Source organism: Lemur catta, chromosome 3 (genome assembly GCF_020740605.2).
Source record: "Lemur catta isolate mLemCat1 chromosome 3, mLemCat1.pri, whole genome shotgun sequence".
Lineage (NCBI taxonomy): Eukaryota > Metazoa > Chordata > Mammalia > Primates > Lemuridae > Lemur > Lemur catta.
In genome coordinates this window covers 118,595,590-118,616,304 of record NC_059130.1, presented here as the reverse complement: position 1 = coordinate 118,616,304, position 20,715 = coordinate 118,595,590, and the positions used below count along the sequence as shown (strand labels likewise).

Below are 20,715 nucleotides of genomic sequence, written 5' to 3'. Positions count from 1 at the left end.
AAAATTAGCCTGCCATGGTGGCGCATGCCTACAGTCCCAGCTACTTGGGAGGCTGAGGAGGGAAGATCACTTGAGTCCAGGAGTTTGAGACTGCAGTGAGCTACAATGATGCCACTGCACTCTATCCCAGGCAACAGAGGAAGACTCCATCTTAAAAAAGAAAAAGACCAAATATATATTTTAAAATACTACAAAAGAATATTGGATATTCATATTTTTCATTTTTTGTTTTTTTTTTTTTAAGACAGGGTCTCACTATATTGCCCAGGCTGGGCTTGAACTCCTGGGCTAAAGTGATCCTCTTGCCTTGGCCTTCCAAAGTGCTGATATTATAGGCTTGAGCCACCAAGCTGGCCTCATATTTTTCAAAATTTTAATTTTTTTCTATTTGTTCCTAGAATGTGATGTGACTTAATTGATTTTTAAAAAGTGTGTTTGTGTGTGTGTGTGTGTGTGTGTATACATATAGTTGGGGCTCAGAAAATGATACCTGGGGGCTGGGTGAGGTGGCTCACGCCTGTAATCCTAGCACTCTGGGAGGCCAAAGTGGGAAGATCTGGAAGGATCGCTTGAGATCAGGAGTTCAAGACCAGCCTGAGCAAGAGTGAGACCCCCATCTCTACTAAAAATAAAAAAATTAGCTGGGTGTGGTGGCACGCACCTGTAATCCTAGCTACTCGAGCGGCTGAGGCAAGAGGATCACTTGAGCCCAGGAGTTTGAGGTTGCTGTGAGCTAGGCTGACGCCACAGCACTCTAGCCCAGGCAACAGAACGAGACTCTGTCTTAAAAAAAAAGAAAATGATACTTGGAAATAAGTTGCGTTAACAGGCTGAACTAAAGAAGCAGCCTCAAGGTCTCTCTGACCTGGCTGGGTGTGGTGGCCCACTTCTGTAATCCTAGCACTCTGGGAGGCTGAGGTGGAAGGATCACTTGAGATCAGGAGTCTGAGACCAGACTGAGTGGGAGTGAGACCCTATCTCTACTAACAGTAGAAAAGAATTAGCCGGGCATGGTGGCATGCACCTGTAGTCCCAGCTACTCCATGGGCTAAGGCAGGAGGATCACTTGAGCCCAGGAGTTTGAGGTTGCTGTGAACTATGATGACATCGTGGCACTCTAGCCCGGGCAACAAAGCGAGACTCTGTCTCAAAAAAAAAAAAAAAAGGTCTCTCTGACCTTCTGACTCCCTTTCCTGTCCTTCAACACTTTGTCTCTCCCAAAGTACAGGATGAGACTGTTCTCTGAAGTTTCTTTGTCTGCCTAGAAACTGGACCCACCAAAGGGGAACACAATTGTCTTTGATCCCTTTCCTGAAATTTAATGAACCAGAGAAGATTAAAACTCGTTTCACAGAGGAAGAGACTGAAAATCAAACACCACACCTAGATCCCAGACAAACTTTGTCCCAAACCATGGCTTGTTCTCTGGTCCCATTCAATTTCCAAAGAGAATCATCACAATATGATGTCCACCTCCTTGGTTCTTTTCATTGTCCCCTAAAAATCATTTACTCCTGCACCCTCTTGACCCCTTCCCCTGTGAAGAAAGATGTAGAAGCATTTGGACCTCACTGGATCATCGGGTAGCCATTCTCCTGCAGTTCCCTGTGCTGTACCTGTGAAATAAATCTCTGTGCCTTTTCTCCTGTGAGTCTGCCTTCTGTCAGTTCACTTTTAGCAGACCTTCCGAGGGTGAACGGGGAGCTTTTCCTCTTGGCCCTTACAGTGTGTGAGAGAGAGAGAGAGAGAGAGAGAGAGAGTGTGTGTGTGTGTGTGTGTGTGTAATCACTTGTGGATGAGTCTAGTTTCCCAGCAGAAGTATTTTTTCCTCCCCTTGTTTTTTTTTTTTCTAATCAGATAAAAATAAAGACAATTTTTTTAAATATAAAAAGCACACCATGTGTGCTATGAGAATTTCAAACAATACTCAGATATAAACATCTCCCAAAACATCAACTCACAGATGTTTTCCCAGGTGTTTTTGCATTGTGTATGCTGACAAATAATTCTAATTTTGTTTAATCAAAATGGGATTATATTATACATTTTATTCTGCAACTTGCTTTATTTTTATTTTTTAATTGTGTCTTTTTTTTCTTAATAATTTTTGGACATTTTACATATCTATCCATATAGACTTACTATGATTATTTTATTGCTACGTAGTCTCTATTTGGATGTATGATGATTGATTAATCAGTCACCTGTTGATACTCCAGGAGTCATAAAAAGGGAATTTGGTCACTCTGGGCAGTCATAGTCATATGAATGGAATAAATTACCACACATCACACGTGTGTTTGGTTGACTTGAAACTCCTGCCTGGGAGTGTGGCTGCCTGGCCAGCGTCTACCTTGTGCAGTAGCTGACGGGGGGAGGAACAGCTTATGAGGAGAGAGCACCTGGGAGACCATTTTCCTTAGTTTACAGGCTGCCACTCCTCTTAGAAGACACAGAAATAAAATTATTTCCTTTGAATCATTTCTCTAATTGTGACATACCTGCAAATTGCAGAGTGTCTATGTTCTGTGAAGCATGGTTTAAAGAACACTGCTTTAGACAAGTCTTAGGAGATGGGCTAAGTCTGTGGCTCTTCTAACATAAATTGGAAGTTGTTTTTAAAAATAATCTCCTTATTAGTTTGTCTTGTGACTAACCTCATTTTCATAGAAGCTAACTACAAAAGATAATTAATTGCTTTTCTAATTAATCGGTTCTGGTTGATCGAAGCTTTTATTCACATCCTATGGAGTAAGTTGGGTAAGGCTGGTGATACCTTCAGGTCTTAAAATATTTTGCAGAAACAGGAAGTTTTAAAATATGTAGTTTAAAAATTTTTCTAAACCATGAAGTATTAACCCAAAGTAGTGCTCCTCAGACTTGAATGTACTTATGCGTCACGTGGGATCTTGTTAAAAGTGCAGACTCTGATGCTGCAGGTATGAGATACTGCATTTCTAACAAGCTGCTTGCTCCGCGCATCCAAGTGTCGAATAGCAGGAACCCAGAATTTTGTCCCTTTCCAGGTTTTGACAATTCTTCCTACCTAGATGTGACTTTTTAACTCACATGTGCCTCTTTCAGAGTTTGGATTATGATCGCTGTATCAATGACCCTTATCTAGAAGTTTTGGAGACCATGGATAACAAGGTGAGTCCTGCAGTTCTCGATCTCTTGGGACTGAATAGGTCTTAAGATAGCTTTTTTTTTTTTCCTAAATGCCCCAGTAAATATCCTTAACCCCTTGGGTTTTGTTTTTTTTTTTAACCTTTTCATGAGATACAGGCATGCCTTGCTTTATTGCACTTCGCAAATACTGCATTTTTTACAAATTGAAGGTTTGTGGCAACCCTGCATTGAACAAAAAGACATTTTTCCAATGGCGTGTGCTCACTTCCTGTCTCTGTGTCAGTATTTTTTAACAATAAAATATTTTTTTTAATTAAGATATGTACATTGTGTTTTAGACATAATGCTGTTGCACACAATAGACTACAGTATACTGTAAACACAACTTTTATATGCACTGGGAAACCAAAAATTCGTGTAACTCACTTTATTGTGATATTTGCTTTATTATGGTGGTTTGGGGCCAAACCCGCAATACCTCCCAGGTATGCCTATATTAGCACTTACTCCTTAGACTTTCATCCTGCCAACCAGAGTACCCACGGTCAGTACACATGGCTCAGCCCCGTAGAGTTCATCATTCTTGCGTTGTAAAGCTCCTGAGATACACACGGTGCTCACTATCCATGTGGAATTTAGTCTAAAACTGGTTGGCCAAGATGTGTTCCCTCCCTGACCCTGTAGCAAACTGAATCATTGTTTTCCTGTGTGAACAGAAAGGTCGAAGGTTCGAGGTGGTGAAGTGGATGGTGGTGTTTGCCATTGGACTCTGCACTGGGCTGGTGAGCAGGCGGGGCCTGGTGGGCTGGGGGCCCAGAGGGAAAGCCTGGCCTGGTGAATAACGTTGGGCAGTTGTCATAACATTTATGACATTATAACACATGTCATCATAACCAAGACAACATTTTCCTTTTTCCTTTTTTTTTTTTTAAATTAATTTAATCCTGGCACAGTTTTTCTCTTGCTTTCGCTTTGTGAAATGAAAATGAGACATGCAACTCTGGTGCTCTTAAAGCACTCAAAGCTTTGGTCAAGGCTTATATTTTATGATATGATTATGGATCATAATCCATAATCTACCTAATAACATCTGTATCTATTGGGTAGATAACGTATTACGTAGAGTACATAGTGGATGTTGAGGTCACTCTAGGGAAAAAGCAAAGTAGTGGGTGTGGGCTGTGAGCATCATGCCCTTTATTTAGCGTAGTGTGGGAGTCAATGGGGTGGGACACCACGGATCTCACTCAGGGAATTTATTGTGCTGTCCTGGGCTCCTCCCTGCACATTGCTAATGTTTTCTAGAAGGTAGAGCCAGCAGTTGTGGGCAGAGGGATATGCCTGAATGAACAAAGTTCCTGTGCTCAGCAAGTTCACAGGTGAATCACAGACCAGGAAAGATTGGAAACATGCCAGAGATTATGGTAGCAAAAGGTCTGGAACCATAACTGCTGACCTAACATTGTTAAACCTGAGGAAGTGAAACTGGGAAAGTCAGCAGTCAGTCAGAAGGATACGTGTCAGCTCCGATTTCCCATTAGCGTAGTGTTCAAATGGGGGTGTGTCTGCTCCTCAGAAGTAGCCTGTTAATCACCTTTCTCTAGAACTGGCTACAAGCCTCATACTTAACTATGCATGGTACACCTGTAAAATGTACACACGTAGTACTATAATGTAGCCACAAGGGCCAACCACAATTTTTATTTTGATGACATGTATCAATTTTTACTGTAGTAAAATTCACAAGAACATTCCACTAAGTAAGACTAATGGCATTCAGAAGGTCTCTTTGATGACATTGTGATGAATACCATCGTGGGGGGAACTTGGGTTGATTTAATTGTTTCATTGAAATATCAGGGTGTCTGTTTTGCTATGTACACTTCTAATTGCAAATTCCCCTGTATTAGGCATAGTCATTAGCCATCTAGTTGTTAATCTTTCTGCTACTTTTATATCAAACTCCTTTGAACTGCCATTCATTAACACTACAAGTTGAGTATTCCTAATCAGAAAACCCAAAATGCTCCAAACTCTGAAACTATTTCAGTGCCAACGTGATGGTCAAAGGAAATGCTCATTAAAAGATTTAGATTTTGGATTTTCTGATTAGGGATGTTCAACTAGTATGATGCAAATATTCCAAAATCCGAAACACTTCTAGTCACAAGCATTTTGGATCAAGGATACTCAACCGGAAGCAACTTTACCTCTTACCCTTGTATTTTAGGAAGGCAGACCTGCCTTTATGACATGGCACTCTGACTCTCTTGTCCTTTGATCTGTGGCCACTTATGACTTCAGTATTAAAAAGCCTCCAGATGTTGGCTTGAGGGAAGGCCAGAGTTAAAGGCATGAAGCCTTTGATCCTGAATCCACAAAATTAGCAGTCTTTCAAGTTCTCCTTTAAGCCCTGAACACTTAGGAGAGTGGAGTAGTGGAACACAGGTTGTTTTCTCCACCCAAGGTGACCACTGACTATAAGATGGTTATAAGTCAAAATAATGACTTGTAAAATATAAAGCGCTAACAAACATGCAAAAACCACATATACTTAAGTGAATGTTGTCTTTTAAAGCAATATCTTCAGTTATGTGCTTATCCAGCTAAGAATCACTGGAGACATTTTTGGAATTCTTTTGAAATTGCCTTCAGAAAGCATTGAGTGGTTCTTGTTACTCTTTAACCATGGAATGGTCTTTCTTGGTCTCACATCTTTTTCTGCATCCTTTTCCCTCTTTGTTTAAATTTGCTTCACATAACTTAGGTGGACCTTCTGCTTTTGTTCTTTGGAGGGGCAGTGGGACCAGGCTGGGGCAGGGATCTCAAAAGTCAGAGTGACTAATGAAAAGCTCATTCTTAGGTTGCTGGTTGGTCACTTGACCAGCCACTGTAAATGCAGTGGGGGAAGGCAATGCTTTCAGGAGAAGCACACCTGTAATACACCTGGGAATGATGCTGTCTGATTGATCTCTTGCTCTTCACAGGTGGGTCTCTTTGTGGACTTTTTTGTGCGACTTTTCACCAAACTCAAATATGGAGTGGTACAAGCTTGTATCCTTTTCATGGTTCCTGGGCTGCAGTGGTCACCAAGATTCTTTCTTTTGTAGAAATGGGTTTAACAGTAAACATAATGTTATTAGCTATTCAGCTTTCAGGTTTCTAATTATCATTGCAGGACACAAAAGGAAGACTTTAGTAAATAGAGTTACACTCGCGTTCATGGTTGGTAAGACACAAATGCCACAAAGATGCCTGTTCTCCCCAGGCGGTCTATAAACTCAATGTCATTCCGATCAAAATTCCAATAAAACTTACTGAGGAACTCAGATTCTTTCTAAATTTACATAGAAGGCTAAAGGGCCAAAAGTAATCAAGACAGTCTTGAATAACAAGCAGGTAGTCTTGATCTACTAAATGTCAAGATAAAATTTAAGATGTAGTCATTGAAACTGTATCATAGTGGTACAGGAATACCCCATTAGGCCAATGGAAAATCATAGAGAAGCAGAAACTGGTCCACACATACGTAGTAATTTGGTGAATGACAGAGTTAATGTTATAAATTATAATGAGGAAGGGATAGATTATATAATAAAAGATGCTGGAGCTGGGCGTGGTGGTGCACGCCTGTGGTCTCAGCTACTCTGGAGGCTAAGGCAGGAGGATGGCTCAAGCCCAGGAGTCTGAGGGTGCAGTGCGCTGTGATTGCACCTGTTAGTAGCCACTGCACTCCAGCCCAGGCAACACAGCAAGACCCTGCCTCTTAAATGTACATTGGTTATCCATATGGAAAAGTATAAAATTAAATTCCTGCTTCACACTATAAATAAATTCCAGATGGATTGAAGATGTAAATAAGCAAAACAACTTTAAGAGACTATATGATGTCAAGAGTAGGGAATGATTTAAATAAAACTCCAGAAGGCACAGACTGTTAGGAAAAGCATCAGTAAACATGACCACGTCAAAATAAATATTTTATTTACAAAGACAAACACAAAAACTCCAAACAACAACAAAACAATAAATAAAATGAAAAAGCAAGTCCACAGCCTGGGAGAGAGTATTTACTATGCATTTAAGAGTTAAATAATTAGTATCCAGAATATAGGAAGAATTGCTGCAAATTAAGAAAAAACCCAAACAGTCCGATAAAGAAAAGTGAGCAAAGGATGTGAACAGGAATTCTCAGAAGAGGAAAACCGAATGGTCACTAAACCTCTGGAAAAAAATAGGAAAGTGCACATTTCTATGACTCAAAAATTCCTTTTCTAGATGCGGATCTTAGACATGTACAAAGGGGTTCATTGCAGCTTTGTGATAGCAAAAACTTGGCATCATCAAATGGGAGAATGGAAAAATAGCGATACGTTCGTACAATATAATTTTATATACACGTTAAGATGAATGAACCAGAGCTGCATGTGTCAATATGGCTAATTCTCAAAATCTTAATGTTGAGAGAGAGCAAAAAGGAAGCTGTAGAATGTACATTAAGTGCAATATAGAATAGTACAGATACATAAATATGCAGGAAGGACTCACAGTTTCAGGTTAGTGATTTCTCCCAGGGGGGGAGAGAACAGAAAAGAAAGGTTTTTTTTGTTATTTTTTTAAAGTGGTACCTAATGTTTTATTTTTAAAAAAATACCTGAAGCAAATGAGGCATACTGTTGAAATTTGTTAACAAGGGTTAGCAAAGGGTTGTGAGGGTACGGGTGTTTGTTACTGTTGGTAATGTTTGAAGTATTTCATAATTTTAAAATGGTTCCTACGGTAGAAGACATCGCAGGCAATTTTTAAAAAAAATGTATAACGGAGAACAGGAAGACTTGCACCGAGCAGCCAGCACGATGCAGGAGAGGAGAAACTCCACTCTTTCAAGTGGTTACAGGGACAGCACTTGGCTGGTGCACACAGTTTCCTTAACCCAGTTTCTGTAGCTGTGGAGGAATGCAGCCAGAAAGGCTGCCTCGCCCTGTCTCTCCTTGAACTCTTGGGTTTTAACTTGACCTTTGTCTTCTTGGCAAGCCTTGTCGTCCTAATTGAGGTGAGGGGGTGTGGGTTTGCCCGTTTCCTTCTGAGGTTTTGGAGTCCCGCAGTCCTTTCCTCCACTCCATTTCTGCAAACAGGAAACTGAGAATACAGATTCCTGCGGAAAGTGGCCTCTTGTTCACTTAGAGATGCTTTTGCAAGTAGAGGTTTCAGCCTCTGGCGAGACTAAAGAGGAAAAATGTAGATGAGGATGGTAGTTCCTCAACCTTGGTGGCATATTAGAATCCCCTGAAGAACTTTAAAAAAATGCCCATACTGGGCCCCAGCTCAGACAAGGAGAGTCTGGAAATGAGGCATCTGCACTGATCGTCGAGAGGCTCCCCCGGTGATGCTGACTCCCAGGGCCCTTGTTAAAAGCGCAGATCCTGCTGTTGCCCCCGTAGGCCCACCAGGTCAGGGACTCTGGGGTGGCGCCCAGCCACTGTGGCTTAACAAGCCCCCCCCCGCCGGGTGACACTGATGCTCCTGATAAAGAACAAAGTTTCCCTTGATAGCTGCGGGGTTGTTGGGGGTGGGCCAGAGAACCAGGGGATTTTGAGTTGATGGGGGTGCCTGTTCTCTCCCACCAGCCCGTGTCGGCAGGTTCTGGGATACCCGAGATCAAATGCTATCTGAATGGCGTGAAGGTGCCTGGCATCGTCCGTTTCCGGACCCTGGTCTGCAAGGTCCTTGGAGTGTTGTTCAGTGTGGCTGGAGGTAAGGAAGGTCTTTCTGACTTTTGTTCTTCAAGTATTGAAGGGGTGGAGGACAAGAAGCATATGGATGTGAATTAATTAGATTAGCACTGCAGGGCCCACTCTCAAACAGCTGATGTCTGCATTTTTTGTTGATGTGTTATTTTTAAAAGGGCAGACAGTATTAGTATAATATGTTGCCATTCAGAGATATCTGACAAACACACCATTCTGTTTTGAAGTAGCAAGACCATCTAGTTAGTTTGTAGAATTAGCTTTAGGCAAAGTCAGCAAGGTTTTTGTGTGTAAATGGTCAGATAGATAGTAAATATTTTAGGCTTTGTGGGCCAAGAGGCAAAATTGAAGATACTGTGTAGGTACTTACGTAACTATTTAAATGTATCCATTTATTAATAAGAATGTAAAAGCCATTCTTAGTTCTCAGGCTGTACTGAAACAGGGAGCCGGTCTTGGTCCCTGGCCTGTACTTTGCTGCCCCTTGATTTAGAACGTAGAATATTTTCTCTTGTAGCAAGACCTTAAAGAGAACTTGTTTGATGGGAACTTGGCTGACTCTTTCTCTTACAAAGTCACATGATCATCTGTTTTATAGTCATCACGAGAAAGGCTTATGTAGCAAAGGTCTCCTGACCCGGAGGCCTTTCTCTGCTGACTGATGGTCTTGCCTTCTTCATCATTCCCAGGGCTCTTCGTGGGCAAGGAAGGCCCCATGATCCACAGCGGCGCCGTGGTGGGAGCTGGCCTCCCTCAGGTAAGGATTGACGGGCCTCCCGGGCAGGCCTAGGGGCAGGTCTGTGGTTGAATTTGGAAAAATCCACTGGGAGCATGCTAGCGTGACTTTGGAACCTGGTGCCATTTTGACTTGCTATGCAAACTGGTCCGTCTCCCAGGAAAGTGCATCACTTAGACTTCTGAGTCTTAATGATGCCCAGCTGAGTCCTAGGAGCAGAAATGGGACATAGAGGGAAAAAAGTGACATCGGCAAATGAAGGTCATCTGGTGCTTCCACAGACATTGCCAAGCACCGCCACGTAGGATGGTTGGTGGAACATCTCAGCGTTGTGGAATCCCAAGAGGCTGGAAGCGTCGCTGAGATGCCTGCAGGCACAGTTCCATGCCGATTCCATTTAGCATGGCAGAGTCATTATATAATACCAGCTGCTGCTTAAGTGGTCTGTGTGCCCGACTCTGCATATACCAACTTCTTTCTTCTTTATAGCCACCTTGAGTGATAAGTTATTTTCATCCCCATTCTTGGATAGGGAAACTGAGTCTGAGAGAGGTTGAGGAACTAGCTCAGAACTCCAAAGCTCCCATTTTTAGGGGCTATTCCAGATTCCTGGGCTACAGGTTGGAGAAGTTTCAGTTCCTTGTGAACTGTCACTTGTTGTCCTTTCTCTCTCCTGTCCTGCGGGGAGGAAGTTACTGTGATTATGAGTTGCTGGGATAGAGGAGGGACAATTCTTTATTCCAGAGCATGTGTTTTGGTCTCTCTCTTGCCACTGCCTCAAGTACCAGGTCTCACAGAAGTGAGCTCAAGGTGGCAGGGGGCTGGGCGTGGAGTGGGTATCAGCCTGAGACGCTGGGGGACAGCCTGAGCAATGGCTCTGTCGGCCCCTTCCCTCGCTGGCCTCCCCTGAGCAGAGCTGACTTTATCTACTGCAGCTGCTTTCACTTCCTCCCAGCCCTTGGCTTGGCTGTTCCCCTTTTACTTTCTGACTTGTTGACTGTGCATAAAATGCAATTTCAGAAGGTTCTAAAAATTTGGGGGCAGGAAAAATAAGCTCTTCCCAAAAGGGGTGACTTCTTTCTTTCTAAGTTGCTGTTCTGGCCAGACGTGGTGGCACGCACCTGTCGTCCCAGCTACTCGGGAGGCTGGGGCAGGAGGTTCGCTTGAGCCCAGGCATTCTGGGCTGTAGTGCACTATGCTGATCAGGTGTCCATACTAAGTTTGGCATCAATATGGTGACCTCCCAGGAGCAGGGGACCACCAGGTGGCCTGAGGAGGGGTGAACCGGCCCAGGTCAGAAACAGAGCAGGTCAAAACTCCCGTGCTGATCAGTAGTAGGATCGTGCCTGTGAACAGCCACTGCACTCCAGCCTGGGCAACATAGCGAGACCCTATCTCAATTTTTTAAAAAAATGCTGTTCTGGACTCATCCTTCTTGCATCACACCTGCCGAGGTGTGCTCCATCAAAGGGGCCTACCCAGGTGCCATGGATTCACTCAGCTTCCGTCCTCATGGGCTTCCCTGACTTTGTCGTCTTTTGTTTTAGTTTCAGAGCAACTCCTTACGGAAGATCCAGATTAACTTCCCCTATTTCCAAAGCGACAGGTATGGAAACATTAGGAATTGGTTTTTTTGGGGGGGGGGGCGGTAGTATGGCTAGTCAGAGCTAATACTACTCTAGCCTGGCTCTGTCTCCCCTGCTAGGGAGGTTGCAAGTGAAACCTGACTGTTAGAAAATGAGGTGGGGGCCAGGCAGGGTGGCTCACGCCTGTAATCCCAGCACTTTAGGAGGCTGAGGCAGGAGGATCACTTGAGGCTATGAGTTCCAGACCAGCCTGAGCAAGAGCGAGACTATGTCTCTACAAAAAATAGAAAAATTAGAGTGGTGGCACATGCCTATAATCCCAGCTACTTGGGAGGCTGAGACAGGAGGCTCGCTTGAGGCCAGGAGTTTCAAGTTGCAGTGAGCTATGATGATGCCACTGCATTCTAGCCCAGGCAACAGAAACCCTGTCTCAGAAAAAAAAAAGGTGGCCTTTGAATTATTCTTCTGTAAATAAGAAGCAAAAGGACCAAGTTGGCATCATGACTTTATCATGTCCTAAGTCCTAGAAACATCCTAGGCAAATGAAGATGGTTCGAGATTGAAAACCCAACCAGGAAAGGCCACAGACAGGCATGTTATCAAGAAGGCATTTGTATTCCCAGATGGTTTACTTGGTCACCTGCCTCCCTGGGCTGGAAGGTGCTCTTCTCAGTAGGCTTTCTAGCCCTGTGGATTTGTGTGTATTACTGACCTGCACACTTTGTAAGGCCCTTGGGATCAGAGGCCTAGTTCAGTGTTGCAGACCACCTGCTCCTCTGTGTGTTCCTGCAAGTCATTGTTCCCCTGCTGCTCTACGTGTAACCAGCAAGCACCCTGACATCTTCACTATGCTCTGGTTTTCTGGAAGGAAGATCTGGTGGGAACCTGGCTCAGCACTGACTGGCAGCAAACTTTGATTTGCCGTCTGAGCTGGGGGCTGAGATTCTGTGATCACGGAGTGAACGCATGTCAGGGAGCTCCCGTTCCCAGGCAAAGGAGCCGCTGTGCCTGACGGGGTTCTGGTGCAGTGGTGGCTGTCGGGAACTGTCCGTGCTGCCGAGGCTGCGTCACCAGGGCCCTGCCCTTTCGTGATCCCTGACTACCCAGAGGTCGTGAGAGAAAATGTTCATGGATGAGGAAGGGAGAAACTGGCATTTGTGGCCTGAGGGCTCTTTTTGGGTGAACCAGCTCTCTCTCTTCTCTCTTCAGAGACAAGCGAGACTTCGTGTCAGCAGGGGCATCTGCTGGAATCGCTGCGGCTTTTGGGGCCCCGATTGGGGGTACCTTGTTCAGTCTGGAGGAGGGCTCGTCCTTCTGGAACCAGGGGCTCACGTGGAAAGTGGTGAGGAGGACCTTCTGTGCAAACCGCCTCCTGGGTTTAACCACACCCCGAAAATTAAACTGGACATCTCTCACTCAGTGCATTTAACGGTAGTTTTGATGAGACTGGGAGGGTTGGCTCAATTAGGAATTCGTTTGCTCTAGTGCCCATAACCTCCTTTCTATACTTTTCATGTCAATACCTTCCCATCCCGCAGTGAACCCCAAATCAAACTGCTGTTACCCTCTCTTGATGAACCACCTGACATGAAAACGTGAAAGTGGCTGTCATTATAAGGTGGGAAGTGACAGAGCCTGGACTTGAGCCTGGCTCCTACCTCAGAGTACAGTGTCCTTGCCTTTGCGTTTACTCTTCCTTCTTGGTGCAGGGTCTGGTCCACTGTAGGCTTTCAGTAAATAGGCACCCATAGCAGGCTGCTTGAACGAAGGCTTCTTAGAGCCCTTGATGTAAAATTTGTTTTACTTGGGGTATGTCTACTGCAGTTGTTACCAAATCCCTGTACCGCAGCCTAGATTCTGCAGGTCTCTATGCAGAACGGTGGATTTTAGGAGGAAGGGTAGGGGGAGAGTAGGATGTACGATTATTGAACTTCCTTGTCTTTTTGTCACCTGTCCCCTAGCTCTTTTGTTCCATGTCTGCCACCTTCACCCTCAACTTCTTCCGTTCTGGGATTCAGTTTGGAAGTTGGGGTTCCTTCCAGCTCCCTGGACTGCTCAACTTTGGCGAGTTTAAGGTATGTTTTGTCCCTTTCCCCAGGATTTCTTACTTGACCCATGAAAATTGCTCATAAGTGAAGGACCAGAGAGAATTGATTGAGAGGGGTAGGTATGGCTTCTAGCAGGGGCATTTCGCCCCTATAGCCTCTTTTGTGTGCGACCGTGCTTGGCGTGAGAACTCCAGCGGGCCCTGGCTTCTGTAGAAGAGAAGGCAGCCCTGGCTCTTGCTTCTGTCTCCTCCTCTTCTGTCCCTTCCTGTTCTTACAGCTGCTGTGGTTTCTCTCTCTCTCTCCCTTTTTCCTTCTCTCAGTGCTCTGACTCTGATAAAAAATGTCATCTCTGGACAGCTATGGATTTGGGTCTCTTCGTCGTGATGGGTGTCATTGGGGGCCTCCTGGGAGCCATATTCAACTGTCTGAACAAGAGGCTTGCAAAGTACCGTATGCGAAACGTGCACCCGAAACCTAAGCTCGTCAGGTATCTGCAGTCGCCTCCCCCAGCCTGCGGTGGCTCCCTGAGCTTGGTGTGGGCCAGGCCATCTCTCCCGAGGAATAGACCCTGCTTCCCGTGGCAGCCTTGATTTCTCATCTAAGACGGAGAATGTAAACAGGGTCATACATTACTCTACTTGTCAGGCAGATCAAAAGGCTAAGTCTGAGCTTAATTTATGTCAGGGTTGCTGGCTGACTCTCGGCCTCTCTTGGCCACTAGGACACATGACACAGAGGGTCCCTGTGGCCCTGCTGGAACTTGCCATTGAAGGCCATTTTGTTCCTCAGAGAGAGATGACGTGGATGCCGCAGCCCACTTTGTTGACAGCCCACGTTTTATGTACAAACTGCTGTAGTACAGCAAGTCACTGATAAATTCTGCAAACATGTTGACCAGCCAGGGGCTGCTGTAAATGCTCTTTGGGGAAAGGAGGGTGGAGGGTCGATGGGTTATGTTTTTGAGTTCCTAAGACCAAGGTATCTTTTTTTATTGCGTGATAACAGCTGTTCTTTGCTTCCCAGAGTTTTGGAGAGCCTCTTGGTGTCTCTGGTAACCACCGTGGTGGTGTTTGTGGCCTCAATGATGTTAGGAGAATGCCGACAGATGTCGTTTTCCAATCACGTCCGTAATGACTCATTCCAACAGGTAATCCCAGTGCACCTGCTTCCTTTATCCTATACCCACCACCGAGAGTCCAGAAATGTATGACTTGCCTCTGTTTAGAGCTAATAGACGTGTTGGGTTCATCCTTACATACCTGTACAAATTGCTAAAAGATAGAGAAATTTGTAGTCGTCTTTTTACCTAAGAGAGGCTACACACCAAATGCATTCTGTCTTTTCCACTTTTGCGAACAACTCTGGCCATCACAGAGGGAAACTATCTGTTGAGCAAAGCTAATTGAGACAGCTGCTCAGGAAGCTGACTGCTCACTTCTCTAAGCCCCAGCCAGTCACTCTCCCACCTCTCCAAGTCTGAAGGGGGCCCGCCAGCCCAGAGGCTTGTCACCCACTGCTTTACCTTTGTGATTGTGAGAGTCACCCTTAGGCTGGAGAGAAAAGATATCTGCACAGGGCCAACAACGATCCTCCCTCCCCAGCATCTTCTGGTTCTTACCGGCTTAGACTCCATACTGCATGCATCTTTCTGCATTTCTCCTCTTCCCTTCCCCGCTTCCTAGGGATGTGTGGTATTTTCCAGAGCCTTCCCCGAGGAGCAGGGCCCATGAGGAAGGCAGTGGAGCTTACCCCACCCTGTGTTTTTGGTCCAATCCGGTGGGTCTGAGAGCTAAACCCATGGTTCAGGAGGTCAGCCGGACCTGGTTCTGGCGCTAGGGCGGCGGTGGGTGGGGAGTGCTCTCTAGGTGCAGTCTGCCCTCCATATCATGGGTTCAGTAACCATGGATCAGAAGTATTAGAAAAAAACAATAAAAAATAACAATCTACTAAAAATAACGTGAATTTTAAAAAACAATATAACTATTTACATAGCATTTACGTTGTATTAGATATAAGTAATGTAGAGATGATTTAAAGTATATGGGAGGATGCGTGTAGGTTATGTGCAAATACTGCACCATTTTATATCAAGGACTTGAACATCAGAGGATTTTGGTGTCCACCAGAGGTCCTGGAACCAATCTCCCACGACACCAAGGGCTGGCTGTGCTCTGTCTTCTTGTTGCTTCTAAGTAGCCACTTGAATCTTGAATCTCTCAGAGCCCCTTGGGGGCCTTTTGTCTTGGAGGCCTGCCTCTTCAATGTCCCCAGGAACAGTCCGGAAACAGCTAGAATGGATTAGATAGGGATCGGCAGCTGTGGCTCACAGGCCACATCTGGCCCTTGGCAACTGCCTGTTTTCATGTAGCCCCTAAGCTAAGAATATTAGTAGTTTTTATACTTTGAAAGGGTTGGAAAAATAAATAAAGAATATGCCACAGAGATTGTACTGACCCCTGTCACTAGTTATTCCCAAGGCCAGCTCCCCAGGCCAGCTCATTACCAGACCAGCATTTTTCAAAATGTGCTCTGTTATTGAACATTAATATATATGATTCAAAAACAAACAAAATTTTATGGTGAAATGGGTTAACCAGAATTAAATAAGTTTCTTTAATATAGGATTTCCTAGGGCCTTTCTTCCAGTCAGTGTTACGAATGTTGGCATATTTATTGTGTGCCAGATACCCCACTAAACACATCATACAAATGATCTCATTTACTCTTTACTGCCACCATGCTGGCCAGTAGTATTATTCCCATTTTACAGATAAGGCAACTGAGGCAAAGTGAGGTCTTGATCAAGATTATTCAGGTAGTAATATATAGCATGAGGGGAGATATTATTCCCATTTTATAGAGGAGGAAACTAAAGCAGCACAAAATGAAGTACTTTCTCAAGGTCACTAGGGAGTGGCAGAGTAGAGCAAAGCCATCTAATTTGGGGGCCTGTGCTCTGCTTTTAGCAGATGCACTGATTTCCAAAAAGTGCTATGATGCTTCTCAGTGCAGCCAACTGCAGGACTCTTTCCAGAGAGCCTTCAGGACTGATGTTCTTCCAGACAGTTTGGGGAATGCTGCGTGTGTCATTCATTAAACTGTCAGTTCAGCTCGTCCACTCTGCTCTGCATGCTGGGGCTCTGCACATTCCCTCCTTGCCAGGCTCTGCCAGCAGGGGGCGCTGTCCTGTTCCTACGGCAGCCCGCATCCGGCTGTATATCCAGCCAGGTTCACCTGGCAGGATCACACAAACCACCACCTAGTGTCGTTATAATGTCCACTAGGGACGTCTCTACAGCATCATCAATAGAACTGAATCCAGGAAAAACCCACATCCTTAACGAATCTTTGTAGTAACACTCCCTATTCACATGTACACGATAAGTGAAGTACAACCCTTGTGCTGTTGTACAGCATCAACTAGGAACTAAGAAATGTCATACTTGAGACACCTTTGCCCTCAGCTGAGAACCAGAATCTCATCACATGGAATGATGGCAAGAAAAAGAGGTCTGAAATGTACAGAAATAATTATTTTCATAGTTTGGTTCTGCTCACCAGATGGGATTTGGGAGGAGAGGCAGCTGGGAGCGTGGGGTCTGCTCCCCGGCCTTGTGTGGAGGTGGGTTTTATTTTGCAGCAAATTCAGGGCAAAGGCTTTTTTCATTTAGAACTAAAGTTGGGGCTTCAGGTCAAGTGGTGCCCTGGATTCTCGTCCCCAAACACCCTTCAACTCCCAGCCACTTGTCTTTCGCCTGCCTCATCTTCCCACAGTCCTTGGGGCTCTCGGGCCCTGCTTCTGGCAGCATCGCTTAGAACGTCAGTGCCAGGAGAGGAAGCAGAGCCAAGTCGGTGGTGACTCATAGCTCTAGTGACATTTTCATTATGAGTGTGGACGAACAAAGGCCCTCATCCTGAGTCTTTCACTCTTTGCATTCAAAATGCAATGAGTACAATATAGATCAGGCTTTTGCTGCCTGTCTGATTTATGGGGAAAGCCATCCAGACACCTTTTTTGTGCCTCAGCTAGAGACATCCTACTTCAGGACTCAAGGTCAGGTGCCCTTTTACTGACTTTTTGATTCCTGCTCCTTAGGTCAGAACAGAAGATGTGAATTCAAGTATCAAGACGTTTTTTTGTCCCAATGATACCTACAATGACATGGCCACGCTCTTCTTCAACCCCCAAGAGTCTGCCATCCTCCAGCTCTTCCACCAGGAGGGTGAGTGCCTGTGCTGCGGCCCATGCCTGGGGCCTGGTTTCGTCTCAGACTCGGCCAGGCTGGCCTTCCTTCTGGGCAAGAACAGGACTCGTCCTTTGTGATACCAGCCCAGACAAAAAACTGTTTTCTGCCTCCAGTGGCAGAAGGGGAGCTACTTGGGGCATAGGAGGACCTGGCAGGAACGGAGACGCCCTGTCCCAGTGTGTACCCAGGTGCCTGTGGGCTCCATCGTGAGGCTGGGTGGCTTCCCTCCCCCCAGACTGATGTGGGCTGTGGCCGGCATCGGGTGGTGGGACTCAGATCGGTTCTTGCCTTGCAGGTACCTTCAGCCCCGTCACTTTGGCCTTGTTCTTCGTCCTCTATTTCTTTCTTGCGTGTTGGACTTATGGCATTTCTGTCCCAAGTGGCCTTTTTGTGCCTTCTCTGCTGTGTGGAGCAGCTTTTGGACGTTTAGTTGCCAATCTCCTAAAAAGGTACTGTGTGTGTGCGTGTGAGTGTGAGAGAGTGTGTGTGTGTGTATGTGTGTGTGTGTGTGTGTGCGCGTGCGTGCACGCACACATATGTGCATATGCACAAGTGTGTGAATTCCGTGTCCTCCCTGTGCCCCCCAACTCACCAGTGTGATTCTAAGCCATGTTCTCGGTTTTGTTCCTCACTAGCTACATTGGATTGAGCCACATCTATTCAGGGACCTTTTCCCTGGTCGGTGCCGCGGCTTTCTTGGGTGGGATCGTCCGAATGACCATCAGTCTCACGGTCATCCTGATCGAGTCTACCAATGAGATCACGTACGGACTTCCCATCATGATCACCCTGATGGTGAGCACGTCCTCTCCGGGCCGCTGGCAGGGTCAGGCCACGTTTACCCCTAAGGGCCTATTTTTAGGTCTTCACTTCGTGTTTCAGGTGGCCAAATGGACAGGGGACTTTTTCAATAAGGGCATTTATGATATCCATGTGGACCTGCGAGGTGTGCCGTTTCTGGAGTGGGAGACAGAGGTGGAAATGGACAAGTAAGGCTGTGATCTTTCTCGTGTCCTAGTTTCAGAATTTATAAGCTCTGGCCTGTTGGCATTAGGGTAGGAAACAATAACTCACATTTGTTGGGCTGAAAGACACAGCATGTTTGTTGCCGAGCGTGTCTGGGAATGTTGAGCAGCTCAGGGTGGCTGGGAGCTTCGGGGGTGGGGCGGGGACAGAGGGGCGCGGTGGGGGCTACAGGAGGCAGGGCCGCTTCATGGTTGTGTTTGGCCCCGGTGGCATTCTGGTTAGATACGACGTGAGGTCTCTGGGTCAAGTTTGTGATATGAGTGAGTATTTAAGGATATGCCGAACCCCGGGAGTGAGAACTGGTGGTTTCACTGAGTGCCTAACACAGCGTCATACTGTCAGTGGTGATTGTTCTGGGCATAATCACCTGGTAACCCACCTAATAATCCACAGGTACTGCGGGCTTCCTGTGTCTGGATGTCAGGCAAGGCCCTGTATGCTAGTGCCCTGTAAAGGGCCAGAGAGTTGATTGTTACCAGCTTTGTGGGCCACGTGGTCTCTGTCACAACTCAACTCTGCTCTTGGAGCAGGAACGCTGTGAGCATGGCCAGAGTGGGCTGTGGTTTGCCACCCCCTGATCTAAAGGGAGGCCCAAACATCATTTTTAAAATTCTAGTAGTAGTGTTAGCAATTCAGTGGTGATACGTGGAATGTGCCATGGAATGCCGGGGAGGGGGTGGCCACCCCCCAGGCGACCAGCTAGGGCTTGTGGTGAGGGGATGTTGCTACTGAGCTGAAGGAGGAGGAAAGGCCCACTGGCCCGGAAGGGTGTTCCGGGTGTGGGGAACAACAAGTGTGGAGGGGTGGAAGTACAGAGGAAGGCACTGGGAGGTGGTTCAGAGAGAGGCCCACGGGGGTCCAGGCAGTGATGGAGGACCCAGCAGGGCCCTGTCACCGCGTGCGCCCAGGGGCCTGTGGGCTCCGTCATGAGGCCGGATGGCTTCCCTCCCCGCAGACTGAGAGCCAGCGACATCATGGAGCCCAACCTGACCTACGTGTACCCGCACACCCGCATCCAGTCCCTGGTGAGCATCCTGCGCACCACGGTCCACCACGCCTTCCCGGTGGTCACAGAGAACCGCGGCAACGAGAAGGAGTTCATGAAGGGCAACCAGCTCATCAGCAACAACATCAAATTCAAGGTAAAGAAAACAGCCTCGAGAGGAAAGGTGGGTGAGGGAAGACAACTGTCCCCTGGTGCTCATGGCTTAGCGCTTGCCACGCCCCCTGGCTGGAGTGGACTCGGTTGGCTCTTAGGGGAAATCAGCGGCGTTCTCATTGTAGGTGACATTAAGTATAGATTTGACAGCGAGGATGGACTTAATTAGGCCATCAAGACGTGGGTTCATTCTTGCCACAGTAAGCATATGGACAGACCTTTTTTTTTTAAGTCAACAGATTTCATTATTCATTATTTATCCTGAGGGAGGGTTCTAGAGTTGCCAACAACAGAAATGGACTTTGACCTATTTTAGAAAGAAAAGTCAATTGGAAGCTTCAGGACTGACAGGAAAGCTGAAGAACCAGGGCGGGATGCCGTGGGGTGCGTGTGCTGGGTCTAATGGCCGCCCTGTGGGGACCCAGGAGGGTCGTGCACGGCCATTCTCTGTCCTTGGATCCCTCTGGATCAGATCCCAGACGGGGAGAGGCCCTGGCCTCCCTCGGGTTGTGTGGCCCACCCCGTGGCTTTGGGGGCTGGTTGCTCTCTGGAGAGTTGAGGTGCTCTCCCCAAATCAGTGGAGTGGGGATGTCGGGCCAACAGAAACTGTGGGGTCTGCAGCACAGTCCTAGGGCTTGAACCATAAGCCACCGTGAGACTTCCTTGCCATTTCTGCGTTGGCGCTGAGGCATTGGTGTGCCCGTGTACGGCAATCCGTGGCCTCCTTGTAGAAGCCTCTGTCATCATCACCCCCCACCCCAATCTGCAGAAATCTAGCATCCTCACTCGAGCCGGCGAGCAGCGCAAACGGAGCCAGTCCATGAAGTCCTACCCATCGAGCGAGCTGCGGAACGTGTGTGACGAGCACGTTGCCTCCGAGGAGGCGGCCGAGAAGGAGGACCTCCTGCAGCAGATGCTCGAGAGGAGGTGAGCACGGGCAGCCGAGCAACCAGCTGCCTACAGGGGTCACAGCGGAGGTAGCTCCTGAGTTTCTTAGGAATTTGGGGTGTGGGTTGGGGGCATGGAGGAGAAGCGGT

The 20,715-nt window shown here is 46.6% G+C and overlaps 1 protein-coding gene across 2 annotated transcripts in view; it reads left to right on the top strand.

Moving 5' to 3' along the window:
- Positions 1-20,715, top strand: part of CLCN6 (chloride voltage-gated channel 6) — a 31,519-nt gene that overhangs the window by 6,591 nt on the left and 4,213 nt on the right. For both annotated transcript variants that reach the window (XM_045546117.1, XM_045546118.1), the window contains 17 exons: positions 3,085-3,150; positions 3,846-3,911; positions 6,117-6,183; positions 8,076-8,182; positions 8,757-8,883; positions 9,566-9,633; positions 11,160-11,218; positions 12,408-12,540; positions 13,160-13,273; positions 13,567-13,733; positions 14,270-14,393; positions 17,343-17,469; positions 17,789-17,942; positions 18,129-18,288; positions 18,376-18,482; positions 19,475-19,661; positions 20,448-20,605. In XM_045546117.1, coding sequence (XP_045402073.1) covers positions 3,085-3,150; positions 3,846-3,911; positions 6,117-6,183; positions 8,076-8,182; positions 8,757-8,883; positions 9,566-9,633; positions 11,160-11,218; positions 12,408-12,540; positions 13,160-13,273; positions 13,567-13,733; positions 14,270-14,393; positions 17,343-17,469; positions 17,789-17,942; positions 18,129-18,288; positions 18,376-18,482; positions 19,475-19,661; positions 20,448-20,605 — 1,991 coding nt within the window. The remainder of the gene's footprint in view (positions 1-3,084; positions 3,151-3,845; positions 3,912-6,116; positions 6,184-8,075; positions 8,183-8,756; positions 8,884-9,565; positions 9,634-11,159; positions 11,219-12,407; positions 12,541-13,159; positions 13,274-13,566; positions 13,734-14,269; positions 14,394-17,342; positions 17,470-17,788; positions 17,943-18,128; positions 18,289-18,375; positions 18,483-19,474; positions 19,662-20,447; positions 20,606-20,715) is intronic.